The 14,850-nt window shown below is 54.5% G+C and overlaps 1 protein-coding gene across 1 annotated transcript; it reads left to right on the top strand.

Annotated features, from left to right (window-relative positions):
• The first annotated feature begins 1,871 nt into the window (after positions 1–1,871).
• On the top strand, positions 1,872–9,044 carry CTU1 (cytosolic thiouridylase subunit 1). Its single transcript, XM_082607139.1, has 3 exons — positions 1,872–1,958; positions 5,640–6,184; positions 7,672–9,044. Exons 2-3 carry the CDS (start codon positions 5,677–5,679, stop codon positions 8,268–8,270), a joined length of 1,107 nt encoding a protein of 368 aa, XP_082463265.1. The 5' UTR covers positions 1,872–1,958; positions 5,640–5,676; the 3' UTR covers positions 8,271–9,044.
• Positions 9,045–14,850: the final 5,806 nt, after the last annotated feature.

Below are 14,850 nucleotides of genomic sequence, written 5' to 3'. Positions count from 1 at the left end.
ACCAGGGATCAAACCCCGGCCCCCTGCATTGGGAGCGCAAAGTCTTAACCACTGCACCACCAGGGAAGTCCCCTGTTTTTTTAAAAAAGAGGAAATGTGCTATATTTGATAAAACTTTCAAATGAGGTTGGGCATTTATTTTGCTTCCACTTTATCTTGAGGGAAAGTGCTTTTCTTTTCTTTTTTCTTTTTTTGGCTGTGCCATGCAGCATGTGGGATCTCAGTCCCCTGACTAGGGATCGAACCTGTGCCTCCTGCAGTGGAAGCGCAGAGTCTTAGCCTCTGGACCTCCAAGGGAAGTGCCCCAAAATGCTTTAAATTCACCACCTCTGGAGATTCATTTTACCAGTTCTTTCTAATTTGGCAACTGGAATAAACTTTCTAGAGCACAAACCACTCTTTGTAGGTGTTGTTAATTCAATTTGACTTCACATAAGCCCTTTAAGGCAGGTATTGCTATTATCATCCCCATTCTACAGATGAGCAAACAGACAGTGCATGGAAAGTGCTAAGCACACTGTCTAATAACTTCTGCTTGAATTTTCCCCCGATGCCCTGGCTAGCAGTGATTGAGGCTCAGCTTCCAGAGTTCCTAACACCCACGTCAAGCTTTGTCACCTGTATTAACTATGTCTCTCTCACCCCCACCAGGCAGAGGGCTCAGAGGACTGTGACTTTGCTTGTGTCACCAGAACCTAGCACAGGGCCAGCCTGGCACAAGGAGACCTCAGGAAATGTCCATTCAACAAATGAACCAACGAGCTAGTGATGACAAGAACTGGCCCTTGATGGTGACTTCATGGAGGCCATCTCATCTTAAACTAAGGCATCATGGCTCCCCTGTCATGAGGAAAACATGGCCTCCACAGTGCCTGTCAAGTCACTCGTGACATCACTCACCACAGACCCGCACACCCTGGGGCTGTGCACCTCTGTCTTGGGATCCCTGAGGCTCTGGTCCCTTCATCGTGAGGACCTTTGAGCACTAGTTTTGGGGGGATCTGGTTTGGGGACCCTGGGTCTCAGTTTCTGAGGCCCAGGATCTCTGGTCTTCTGCGTCTAAGAGATCTGAATCTTTGGTCTTCTTTGGCCCCCAGATTTCAGTTTCGAGGGCCTGGGGGGTGAAGTCTCCAGGTCTCTGGGCTTTGGTTGGGGAGAGTTGTCTCTGGAGTCCTGATTCTCTCGGCTGCTTGAAGTCTCAGGGGTCTGGGTCTCTGGGTCACAGGAACTCCGACTCTCTATGACACTTAGCCTAGGGACTAGTGAGTTTCAGGGATCTGAGTCTTTGGAATCCTCAGTCTCAGAAGTCAGAGGCTCTAGGGCTGACGCACGCGCAGAGACCTCAGCTTACACACACACTGCTCCCTCTCCCCACCCTACACGTCCACACGCACCATTACCACCCCTGCAGGCCATGCCTAGATCCATTCCGAACCCCCACCCTCAGGCTCTCTGCGCTGCGCATGCGCTGTCTCCGTTTACACCCACGACCAAACCCCGCACTCCCACCTTCAATTCCCACCCGCAGCCCCACCTCAAAGGGTGAAAATAATATGCTCTATAATCCTTCTAAAAGCCTATAATAATCCCACAAAAGCAGATAATCCGAATACAGCCATTTCGCCTTTTAAGCCTCCTGCATGGTAACAGATTACTACCACAGCGAACAGTACACGCCCCACCTCCCTGGCCCGTGCGCAGGCGCAGAAGGAAACAGGGCAGTGCATTTTGGGAGTGGTAGGCAGAGCGAAACAACGGGCCGCAGGGACTGCTGGGAGGTGAAGGCCGAGGGCCCAGTAACCACAGGTGCTTCGGGTGGAGCTGTTGCATGGGGTTCTGGGAGTCGTAGGCAAGACAGCCCCCAAGGCCTTGTGGTAGTCGTAGTCTCTGGAGCCACTTCCGTGCCGGAGTTTCGCGTGTTCGGCAGTTTGGACCGTCCAGCACCGCGTTCTACTCAGGTATTTCCTCACCAGCTGGTCGGCTCGTGAGCGCGCGCTCTTTGTTGCGGTGCCGTGTGAGGGTTGAGGGTCTCTCTGGGGGTGATGACACTCGCCTTTGATTTCCCAACGCTTGTATCCCAGAGGCCTTCTGACCGGGATCCCCACTTTGGGCACTGCGGTCCGGCCTCTTGCTCGCCCATCCCCTCCCCCAGGTTGCAATTCGACCATTTCCCTGCCCCCGCCTCCAACTGGGTACGTCCGGGAGGTCCCTACTCTGCCGTCCTTCCGACAAGGCTGCGATTCGGAGGCATCCCTGGGGGTCTGGGTCTCGTCTTCCGGGCGCATTTATTATTCCCTCAGCCTACAGATCTTTCCTGAGCACCGACCCTGTGCCAAATCCCGTGCGAGGCAGGGGAAGTCAGTGGTGGCCGAAGCAGACCCTGTCCCTGCCTTTAGTGAGCTCACAGTACAACGGGGGAGACAGGCCTATCACCATGAAGGATACCGCCATGATCCGGTTGGGATGGGGGCATACATGGGGCTCTGCGAGCCCAGAGGAGGCGCCTGACCCAGCCTGGGGTCTATAAAGTCTTCGAGGGGAAGATGCTTAACAGACACTTCAAATCTGACATGTCCAAGTGGAATTCTGGTCAGCGTCCCCTCTAAGTGGTCCCATCATCCTCCCAGGTGCTCAGGCCCAAACCTCCAAGTCATGCTTCTTTCCTCTTTCCTCATGGCCGCACCCTCCACCCCAATCCAACTCCTGTGCAAAGTCCCGTGGACCCTACCTTCAAAATAGATACAAAATCCCACCTTTTCTTGTCATTTCCACTGCCAGCACCCCAGTCCAGGCCACCATCATCTCACTGACTATTGCCATAGCCTCTTCCCTGGCCTCACTGCCGCTGATCCTGTCTGCCACGGCCTGTTCCCCACACGGCAGCCAAAGGGAAACTTTTAAAACCTAAGTCAGATCGTATCCCTTCTTCGCGCAAAACCCTCCCATGGCTCCCATCTCTCTCTGAATAAAATTAAAACTCTATCATGGGGCTTCCCTGGTGGCGCAGTGGTTGAGAATCCGCCTGCCGATGAAGGGGATACGGGTTCGTGCCCCGGTCCGGGAACATCCCACATGCCGCGGAGCAGCTAGGCCCGTGAGCCATGGCCGCTGAGCCTGCGCATCCGGAGCCTGTGCTCCACAATGGGAGAGGCCACAACAGTGAGAGGCCCGCGTACTGCAAAAAAAAAACAAAAACAAAAAACCTCTATCATGACTTATGAGCCTCTGACAATCTGCACAGACTCATCGCCTGCCAGGGTCTTCCTCACTCAGGAGGTAGACCCCTAGGACCGAGTGACCATAGATTTAGGGGGAGAAGAGAGATGAGTCCAGGGTGACTTTATGTCTTGTCCTGGGGAGGAGCTGGAAGGAAGTGGCAGTCCTCTCAGGAGACAGGGAACAGCTGGGCAAGAACAGGTTTCTCCCTGTGGGGAGCAGGGTGACTGGTCAGTTTGGGCGCCTAGGATCCCAGAGGACCAACGGGGATCCTCAGTGGGGCATTTGGAGGACCAGCCCGATGGACGTCATTATTCAGAGTCACCCACAAGGAAAATGAGCTGGGCAGGACCTGAGAACCATAAAGAGGGCTCTCCAAAAGAGACTGGAGGCTGAGCAGGAAGCAGACCAGGAGAGCGAGGGAGAATCACGTCAAAGCCGGGGGTGGGATGGGGGGGGTGGAAAGATTTCAAGGGGGCGTTGCTCAGCTGTGACGGATGTGCCGAATGGTCATGGCCAATGGGTCCTGAGGGCTGCTTACTGGGCCCAGTGGCAAGGAAGAGTACTTGGGCAGAGGGAAGAGCAGTGCTAACACTTTCCTGGGCAGGTGTTTCCTGGGGTGTTGGAGAGGAGAGGCCAGAGTGGCTGAAGGAGAGTGGAATGTGAGGTCAGAGACAAAGGGAGCCTCATCAGCCATAAGCTTTTACGAAAGTGAGATGAGATACATGGGAGAATGCAGAGAAGACACTGGGCAGGATCCCACTGGCTGTTTTGTGGAGAATTGTGTGTGTAGAGGAGGGGAGGGTGGGGCAGAGAGACCAAGGAGGAGCCTCCTGCAGTCAGAGACATGGCTCAGCTCAGACTAGGGTCGCAGTTGTGGAGATGCTAAGGAGTGTTGGGCTTCTGGATCCGTTTTGAAGCTACAAACAGGATTTGCTCCATTCTGGTTGGGCATATGGGGTTTGAGGTCTGAGGAGGATGCCCCAGGTGCATCTTCAGTGGCGCACTTGGAGGAAAGGCTGGGACTTGACATCGCAGTTGGGAGTCACCCACAGGGAGAATGAGAAGAAAGAGCAGGCTGGGTCCTGGACCACAAGGCTCCTGCCCTGAGTAGCTGGAGGGATGGAGCTGCCCTTTACCGCGAGAGAAGCAGGTTTGGGAAGGGGAATCAGGAGTCTAGGTTTTGAGATGCCTGTCAGACGTCTGGCTTGCACTGGTCCTTAATTGGTGTTACAGGCAGTAAGCATACAAGTCACATAAAATGATTCCACACATTGTGGTAAATCCTGGAAACAGGGTGGCCTGCTCAGGGGCTACTACACTAGTTCAGCCTGGAGATGATGGTGGCTTGGGGAGGAGGGGCTCAGTCTGGTGGGTTTTTATGGGTTCCCCAAGCAGGTGGGTCCAAGGAGAGAGGGTTGGAATTTTTGGCTGGGTGGGGAGGGATGAGGTGGGGGGGGGGGACAGAAATGAGTCAAAGCTGGGCTGATCCAGGTCTTGGTAAGGCCACAGAAGCTTTCGGGAGATTCTGAGACCACAGCAATCCTGGAGCACCCCCCCGCCCCCCAAACAGAAGCCGCCACAGTTGATCTCCTTGGAGGTACGACCCATGCTGCCTCTGTGTCTCCCTGGAGGAGATGACTGCCCTGCCCTTCAGAGGGTACAATCGGGACCAATGCCTGGAGACAGTATCCCACCCCCACCAAAGTGAAATCCAGTTGGTCTTTTCTGTTCATCCCCCTTCCCCTAACAGGGCTGCAGTTCCCTTGACTCCCTCTGTTCTTAGATCACTGACCCCTCCCAAGCTCTCTGAACAGCCCTGGAAGCCCAGGTCAGTGATAACCACCCTGTCCTCTGATCAGGGTTGTAAAAGGACTGGCCTCCCTGGAGACTGTGCAACCGGTCCTTAATAGGCACCTCCGTCCCTCCAAACAGAATGCGACCTAATTCTGGGTGTAACTTGCCTGTCTCTCCCCTTCCCCTCCACCTCTCCCAACCAGCTCCTTCTCTTCTTGGTGTGTAATGGGTGTAATCCAAGAAGCCTTCCTGGAGGCACTAGCTTCCTTAAACTAGAATACAGTTGACCCTTGAACAACGTGAGGTTGAACTGCGCTGGTCCCCTAATACTCTGATTTTTTTTTTCAATAAATACATACAGTACTACACCATCCGCAGTTTGGTTGAATCCGCGGATGCGGAACCAGGAAGGCCGACTGTAAAGTTATGCGGATTTTGGCCGCGTCCCTGGCCCCCGTGTTGTTCAAGGGTCAACTGTCTACGTATAACCCTCCCTTACTCTGGAAAAGGCGTACTCGGCCTTCACTAATCCTGGCAGAGACACTACGCAAGCAGCCTCTCTGTAGGCAAGGACTCCTGCAATCCGGAATCCACGTGTAACCCGCCTCCCCTCTCCACCCATCCAGGAGAAGCCGACCCCTCCCGCCTCGCCAGGAACCCGCGATGCCCGCCCCGCAGTGCGCCTCCTGCCACAAAGCGCGAGCCGCCCTCCGCCGTCCGCGCTCGGGCCAGGCGCTGTGCGCCACCTGCTTCTGCGCCACCTTCGAGGCCGAGGTGCTGCACACGGTGGTCGCGGGCCGCCTGCTGCCGCCCGGCGCCGTGGTGGCCGTGGGCGCCTCGGGCGGCAAGGACTCCACTGTGCTGGCGCACGTGCTGCGCGAGCTGGCCCCGCGCCTGGGCATCTCGCTGCACCTCGTGGCCGTGGACGAGGGCATCGGCGGCTACCGGGACGCGGCGCTGGCGGCCGTGCGGCGGCAAGCAGCACGCTGGGAGCTCCCGCTCACCGTCGTGGCCTACGCAGAGCTCTTCGGGGGCTGGACGATGGACGCCGTGGCCCGCAGCACGGCCGTCTCCGGCCGCAGCCGCTCCTGTTGCACCTTCTGCGGGGTGCTGCGACGCCGGGCACTAGAGGAAGGGGCGCGCCGCGTGGGAGCCACGCACGTCGTGACGGGTGAGCGCAGGCGCGGCACAGAGGGGCGTGGTGGGAGGAACGGGCGCATGCGCGGGCGAGGGGCGGACACTGTAAGGCCACTGAGGCGCATGACGCAGAGGTCGTAAAGGAGACTGCGTATATCCTAATTGGGAACTTTAAACAGGGAGGAGGGGATGTGTATGCACACTGAAGGTTCATAGTATGTGCGTGTCCTTAGGACGGGCATGGTAAGCTCTTGAGTCACTGCCATCAGCTTTGTACACACACGCTGGCAAATAGAGCGGTGACAGGGTACTCTCTAGGGGCTAGGGCTGTGGTTCTCTGCACTTTTTTTTTTATGACATTCATTGTGTCCCTTGTCACAAAAGGAGGGGTATGAAGGGGCATCTCCCATCAGAAGCATCTGTAGTCTGAACGCAACTGTGTCCTTTTCCCTATTCGCTTCTCCTCTCTGATAACACTTTCTCTGTACCAAACAAATAATTTGTACCAAATTGGTAATTACCAAATACCAATTATTTGTACCAAACAAATAATTGTTGACCATTTATTGTGTGCCAGATGCAAGCTATATGGCCTAGAACAAACTACCTAACCTTGGTTTCCTCTTTTATATAATGGGGATATTAATACTATCTAGGTCCTAGAGTTACTGGGAATTAGATGAATTATGGGAATTACGTATGAAGCACTTAGACAAGACACTGAGAAACAGTCAACATATAAATGTTTGCCGTTATGATGATGCACAAGACAGTCTCTGCTCCTGTCCGTTTCTCACATACGTAATTATAACCTGATTATAATTATTTCCTGTGCCACTAAGGAAAGTGACACAGGAGGACCTAGTGAAGGGAGAAACGGGGGGGGGGGTTAAGGAGGCGTTTCCTGAGTGAGCGGAGACCTGAAGCCGAGTGGGTAACTAGGTGAAGGACAAAAAGGGGGTGGGAGAGGTTCTGAGCAGAGGAAACAGCTTATGCAAAGGCCCTGAGGAGGGGAAGTATGGCCGACTTGTAAGACCGGTGTTTTACTATAGGCTCAAGTATAAGATGACAAGTTGCAGAATAAGTAGAGATTTAGCTTCAAATTTATGGTGACTGTTGTGTAAATATACACTTACTTTCTCCCTGGTCCTTCTAAATACCATAATCTGCATTCCCAGAGGCACTTGTGTCAACAGCCCACTTGAGCATCTCCATCAAATGCCATTTTGATGTCTGTGCAGTCTGAAGTACACTTTACTAAGACTGAAATTATATGTGTAGCGTAAAGCAGTTTTACTCACTACCTGAAAGGGCACCGAGCACAGAGCCTGGTTTGCAATACGAGGGGGGCAAATGAGGGCACCCCAAGTTGCTCCACGGGAGCCTGGAGTGTTCCCCTCTCTTTTCTCGCGGGGTCCACCCGCAGCCTCCCCCTGGCCGCCCCACGGTACCGCGGGGTCTTCTCCCGCGGACCCGCCGGCCCCCGCGCCCCCTCCTCACCGGCTCGCGTCTCTCCCCCAGGACACAACGCCGACGACATGGCGGAGACGGTGCTCATGAACTTCCTGCGGGGCGACGCGGGCCGGCTGGCGCGGGGCGGGGGCCTGGGCTCTCCGGGCGAGGGGGGCTCCCTGCCGCGCTGCCGCCCGCTGCAGCTGGCCTCGCAGAAGGAGGTGGTGCTGTACGCGCACTTCCGCCGCCTGGACTACTTCTCCGAGGAGTGCGTGTACGCGCCCGAGGCCTTCCGCGGCCACGCGCGCGACCTGCTCAAGCTGCTGGAGGCGGCGCGGCCGTCGGCGGTGCTGGACCTCGTGCACTCGGCCGAGCGCCTGGCGCTGGCCCCGGCCGCGCGGCCCCCGCCCCCCGGCGCCTGCTCCCGCTGCGGGGCGCTGGCCAGCCGCGCGCTGTGCCAGGCCTGCGCCCTCCTGGACGGCCTGAACCGCGGCCGGCCCCGCCTGGCCATCGGCAAGGGCCGCCGGGGGCTGGACGAGGAGGGGCCGCCGGGTCTCCGCGGGAGCCACAGCCGTCCGGACCCCCGACTTCGGAGCCCATCCCCGGCTTCTAGAGACTCCAGTTCTCCCCTGGGATCCGACGACGTGGGAGTGCGGGGCCGCCTGTAAATGACCCTGTGAAGGAACCCGAGTTACCTTAGCCCGGGCTTCGGCGTGAGGTTGGGAAGGGGTCAGAACCCCTTACCTGTGGTCCTGCAGAACCTGGGGCTCTGCGCTCCTGGGGCTGCGGAGGACTCCTGGGTGTCTGGGGGACCCCTGGGCCTCAGAGAGGAGAGAACTAAACAAGTTTCCATTCCTGAGCGAGTGGGAATTAAGGGGCTGCTTGCCTGTACCTCTGTGGGGCTCTGGGCATGCTCAGATAGTCCTAACCCTTCTTGAGCGCCTACTGTGTGCCTGATGTTTCATGTTTGCGTGTAGTGGGATAAGCAAAACCATGTAACTTGATGGGCACGTCAGGTACAGCAATCGTGATGCTTCTGTGTGAGCGCTGTGTACAGGGCAGGCGCTGGATCATCTCATTTCATCTGCACCACGATCTCATTGGCTGTAGCCTGAGCCTCATAACTGGCCTGAGGTCACCTCGCTGGAGCCCCAACTGGGGGCTCACACCCAGGTCTGCTTGGGGCTCCTCAAGACAGTGTATTTAGCCCTTACCCCTCACCCCCCGCCCACCACCACCTGAATCTCTGTGTGATGGGTGGGGAGCCGCTGGGTGAGCTCCCCAGCCCTCAGATTTCTGGAGGCAGAGCTGGGTGAACCTGGGTCAGTGACTTAACCTCTCTGGTCTTCCATTGCCTCCTCTGAGAATGGAATCAAAGCCTCCCACTGAAGCACTGTTGTGAATATTTGATAAAGCGCTCAATAAATGGTGTCCGACTTGGTTGTTCGTATTAAAGTTTGGCCCCCCGGGGGGCTCTGGGTTGCAGGGTTGCCTCCCTGCCGGTCCAGACAGGTGTGAGGCTCAGAAACTTCCTGCCTGACCCCTGGGGAGACTTGGTGTCCTCAGTCCCACCTCCAAGCTGTGCTGGGCTGGTTCCCTGTCAGGAGTGCCTTCCTTTCCCATCTTCCAGCTCACAACCTCCAGGGGCCTCCTGGAAGTGTCCCTGATTCTCTCCTCCCACCCTGCCCAGCCCGGGACATTAGGACTCTCCCAAACCCCAGCCCCTGGGTCCTGTCCTTCAGCCATCCACACTCTTTGGGGCTCGCTTTTCCTAATTAGATTGGGCTGGAGGGCAGGGACCAGAGGCCCCGCCTCCTCTGTGAGTTAATTGAGCATCAGGATAATTATTCATTTGACAAACGTTTATTGAGCACCTCATCTGTGGCCCATGTGCCAAGTGCTAGAATACTGCAGTGAGCAAAAGACAAAAGCCCCTGCCCCCATGAAGTTCACAATCTGGGGGAAAGACAATAAGTCAATAAAAATAAAATGTCAGATAGTGATTAATGCAACAAGTAAAAATAAAGCAGGATAAAGAGAGAGGGAGATAGCAAGAGCCAGTGTCCATAGGCGTCAGGGCAGGGCCTCTTTGAGGAGGTGGCATTTGAGCCGAGACCTGAATAAAGCAAAGGAGTGAATTATAAAGCCATCTTGGGGGAGAGCTTTCCAGGCAGAGGGAACTGCCGATGCAAAAGCCCAGAGGTGGGAATAAAGTTGGTAAGTCCAGGGAACAGCAAGGAAGTTGGTCAGGGCAGAGTGGGCAGGGAGAAGAGCAAGAGTTGAGATCAGGTGGTAGCCGGGGCTGGTCCTGCAACATCTCGCAGAGGCAGGAGCCCATCTCCGTTTTCTAAAAATCCCTGCAGCTGCGGTGGAGAGAACGGGCTCTAGGGGGCGCAAGATGATCACGGTCAATTGGAATGATTCTAGCGCACCAGGCACTGCGGAACGCTCCTTCCTTGCGTTTTGATCCCCAATTTTACAAAGGGTAAATTTTTGACTCAGAGGGGTGAAGTGACTTTCCCAAGGTCACACAGCAGCAAATCAGTGATGCAGCTAGGGCTCTTGAACCTTTTTGCTATGCCGCCTGCTGGAAGCAAGAGGACCTGGGCCCTTGTTGCAGGTCAGCCACTGATTCACCCTGTGGTTTGGGGCAAGGGACTTTTCTGTAACCGAGTTTCTCCCGTCACACCTTCACACCTTCACACCAGGAGGTGGGTGGTTGGTTAGATTTCTCTTGTGGTTTAGAGTAGCACTATCCAATAGGAATATAATGTGAGCCATATGTGTAATTTCAAAATTACGAGTAGCCATAATTTTTAAGGGGGGGAGGGGAAACTTTAATGTATTTTATTTGACCCACTACATCCAAAATATTACTATTTTAACATGTAATCAATATTTTAAAACCTTGAGGATGGGACTTCCTGGTGGCTCAGTGGTTAAGAATCCGCCTGCCAATGCAGGGGACACGGTTTTATCCCTGGTCTGGAAAGATCCCACATGCCGCGGAGCAAGTAAGTCTGTGTGCCACAGCTACTGAGCCTGCGCTCTAGAGCCTCCGAACTACAACTGCTGAAGCCCACGCGCCTAGAACCGGTGCTCCGCAACAAGAGAAGCCACAGAAATGAGAAGCCCGCGCACCACAAGGAAGAGTAGACCAGAGAAAGCCCGCGCCCAGCAACGAAGACCCAACACAGCCAAAAATAAATAAATTAATTAAAACCTTGAGGATATTTTACCTTTTTTTGGTACTAAGTTTTCAAAATCCGGTGTGTATGTTACACTTACAGCCCGTCTCTATTCAGATTCAACCACAGTTCTGTGGCAAACGTGACAAGAGGGCCTCAAGTGGGAGCTGAGGAAAATGCTGTTCTCAGCGCCAACCACAGGGGGATCACTGTGACCACACCTTGCATCGGGTGGCCATTGCCTGAAGAGCAAAGTCTTTCTTTCTGCTGCCTGGCTGGGGAGCTTTGCACTCTCCTCCCACCTCCCCACCGGTCCCCCTGGCCTGAGCCAGCCTCCAAGGGCGAGAGACACAGTCTGGCAGAAACCTGAAGGTCCCCTGTGAACACTGGAAACCTTCCATGACCTCAAGATCCATGTGTACATTCATTCATTCATTCATTCTGCAAATATTTATTGAGCACTCAATTTGTGACAGCAATGAGCAAAACAAAAACCTGCCCTCATGGGAGAGGCCCAAAAAGGAGGAAAATAAGTAGAATATGTAGTGTGTCAGATGGTGATACATTGATTAATCGGAGGATGGGAAGCATGCCACACATCTAAGTAGGGTGGATAGGGCAGCCCTCGAGGAGAAGATGACATTTGAGCAGAGACCCACACAAGGTGAGGCATGGGCTCTGCAGATTTGTGGGAAGGGCGATGCTGGCCAGGGAACAGCGTGTGCACACGCCAAGGGAGGCAGGCGAGTGGTGGAGCGGGTAAGTGGAGGAGAGAGGTAAGAGGGGCCAGACTGCACGGACGCAGCTGTGATTTTGAGGCAGAAGCCACGGAGATTTTGTAGCAGAGGAGAGATAGGGATCATCCCTTTATTCACAAAGCCAACTTTGCTGGCACCTCTCAGGAGCCAGGCCCTGCACGGGGCACTGGGGAAACAGCTGGGTCAGCCCCAGTCCCTGCCCTCAATGGGCTCTCTGTCTGATGGGGGAGGCGGCACGGACCGACACTGGCAAATCAAGACCCAAAGGGATACGTGTCACGGTGGAGGTTAGTAAGGGCACAGGGGAGCCCAGAGGTGGGGCGACCAACTTAGCGTGGGGCGTCATAGAACGCTTTCTGAAGGAGGTAGTGTTTAAACAAGGCCCCAGAAGATGAGTAAGAATGAGCACGGGGAAAAGGGTGGAGGAGGACAAGTGCACCTGCGGCCCAGAGAACAGCAGGTGGAAAGGCCTGCAGGGAAGGACACACTGTGAACCGGGCGGAATGGTTGCTTCTGGTGCAGGACGCCTGGGTAGGAGCTGGTGAGGGCGGCCAGCGTCCCCCCACCCCACCCCCAAGAGGGTCAGAATGCCATTGCACAAGACAGATTTCCCGCTGGGGTGATGGGGCACCAGGAAGGGTTTAGAGCAGACAGGCCTCGCCCCGGGTGTCAGAAAGAGCCTTCTGGGTCTGTGTCTAGGAGGACTGTGGGGTGGGGATGGAGGAGGGGGACTTAAAGGCCAGGAGGCCAGGAAGAAGCCAAAACCATAAGGGGGTGGGAACGGTGGGAACAGAGATGAGGGCTATTTAAGAAGTCTGGAAATCCTACTAAACTCTAGGGTGTGCTTTGTAAGTGTTAAGAGCTCCTGCCTAAACCCCCAAAACTGTAAATACAAGAGAAACCTCTCCTAGACAGGCTGAACAAAAATAAAGATGTTTGCCACTTAGGCAGACGGCCGTGGTGAACACGGGAGAGTCTTTCTGAGGGAGAAAGTCATGGCAAACAAGGAGGGTGGGGCACGGGTGTTGCCCAGGCAAGAAGCAAGCCTAGTCATCATGGAGCAGGGCTTTGGCTGAGGCGGAGGTCACGAGATTTTTGAGCAAAGGAGTGATAAGGAACATCCCTTTATTCACGAAGCCAACATTTGCTGGCACCTCCCAGGAGCCAGGCCCTGCACGGGGCACTGGGGAAACAGAGCTGGGTCAGCCCCAGCCCCTGCCCTCAGTGGGCTCTCTGTCTGGGAGCCCATGGGCCTTGGTGAAGGCAGCCCTTACCTAAACACAAGGGGTCCTTTATACTTATCGAATGTCTGTGAAAGGACCAGGACTGATGAGGCAGGAATCCCCACGCCTTAAGGTACCATCCCCTGGAGTCAGAAGCCTTCTTCCATGCAAGGATTTGGAACCTAATCTCAGAAAGATGGGCTTCTCCATCTTCCCCCCGTGTGTGCTCTCCCAGGCCTGGGTAATTAGAGATTCCTGTCAGGTCTGAAGATGTAGAGGTGTTGGGTGCAGAGATTCTGGGGAGAGGAAGGCTCTCAATAATCTCACTCTCATTCAGCCTGTTTTCATAGAGCCCCTGCACATGCCAGGTACCAGAGTGGGCTCCAGGGATTCAGCAGTGAACACCTTAGACAAGGTCCCTGCCCTCATGAAGCCTCAGTCTGAGTGAGAGAAATGTTTCTTCATTCCATACATGTTTACTGAGCACCTACTATGTGCCAGGGAACAGAAGCCAAGAAAGCAGGCAAAACCCCCTGCCCTGTCAGAGATGGCACTCAAGTTGTGGGAGATAGACTACACAGAAAAGGAGATAAATAAAACATGAGGGACATCCAATGGTGATAAATGCCATAGAGAAAAACCAGCAACAACAATAAAAAAGGAAGCAAACACATAAAGCAGTTATAGATTGAAAGGAGGCATAGAAAGGAAACCAACAAGGGGCTGAGATAGAAACTAGAAGGGAACGTCTACTCTAGAGAAGGTGATCAAGGGGAGAGTGGTGGGACGCGTGTCCCAGGCAGAGGGAACAGCAAAAAGACAGGCCCTGAGGTGGGAAGGCACCTACCATGTCAAGAAAGTCAAGGAAGTCCTGGGTGTTTGAGGCACAGTGCAGGACAGAATGGTGAGGCTGGAGAGGCGGACATAAAGGCAGACACAGAGTGCCTTGGAGGTGTTTAGGCTTTATTACAATTGCAGTGGGAAATCATAGATGGGCTTTAAGCAGCGTTTAATATGATACTCTTTTATATTTTAAGAACACATTGGCTGCCAAGTGGAGAATGAACTTAGTGTGGGGTAGGAGTGGGGGGAGGTGGGAACGGGGTTGAATGTGGAAGCAGGGAGACTAGCTTGGATGCTCTTGCACCTGTCCAGGTGAGACATAAGGGTAGCTTGGACAAGGGTGAGTGAGAGGAAGTAAGTGGGTGGATTTAGTGTCTATTTTGGCACTAAGGTGACATGAATTGCCCAAGTAGGAAGTGGGAGTGAGGGAGGGATGAAGGACCACTCCCAGCTTTTGACAGAAGCAACTGGGGAGAGGATGGTGGCACCACCAACAAAGGGAAATAAGAGATTGATGATGGAGAGGGAGGGAGGTGGGGCAGAGATGTTCGCTGGCTGTTGACGGGGCATCAGGGACACCCAGGTGTGTATGCAGAAGCTGCCTGGCATGTAGCAGATTCAGGTGCTGACTCAGAGCCATCTAAGAGATTACCCAGAGAGAGTCTGGGTAGTCAAAGAGACACATGAAATCAGCAGCAGAGGAGCATGGAGTCAGATGCACTGGGGTTCCAGTCCAAGCTCCACCACTTGCTTGTTGGGCAATTGGCCTCATTTCTCTCCGTTTCCGCATCTGTAGAATGGGTGTGATTGTGTGCACCTCACAGGGCCAATGGGGGAATTAAGCAAGACGTGACACTTAGGAGGTACTAGAGAAATTGCCAACCAAGAGCTGCTGGGGGACAGAAGACACAGGTGAGGGCCCGTTGGTTTTTTGTTTGTTTTGTTTTGGGGTTTTTTTTTGTTTGTTTTTTTTTGTTTTCGCAGCCTGCGGGATCTTAGTTCCCTGACCAGGGATCGAACCCATGCCCCCTGCAGTGGAAGGGTGGAGTCCTAACCACTGGACCGCCAGGAAATTCCCAAGGTGAGGGTCCATTTGCACACACCAGAAACATTCTTTGCACCAACTCTCAGACACTGGGGCTGTTCCAGAAGACGAGGATCCAGCAGAGAACTCCCCGCCCTCGATGGCATGGAGACAGATTTGGAGGCAGAATGGCATGGCATTTAACAGCCAGA

This window comes from Mesoplodon mirus (assembly GCF_964341445.2).
Source record: "Mesoplodon mirus genome assembly, chromosome: 19".
Classification (NCBI taxonomy): Eukaryota; Metazoa; Chordata; class Mammalia; order Artiodactyla; family Ziphiidae; genus Mesoplodon; species Mesoplodon mirus.
This window is presented reverse-complemented; position numbering and strand designations above follow the sequence as displayed.

Coding starts and splice junctions, on each gene's coding strand:
- CTU1 (XM_082607139.1), top strand. CDS start 5,677: ATGCCCGCCCCGCAGTGCGCCTCCTGCCACAAAGCGCGAGCCGCCCTC. Junction 6,185..7,671: donor AGCCACGCACGTCGTGACGG/GTGAGCGCAGGC, acceptor TCTCTCCCCCAG/GACACAACGCCGACGACATG.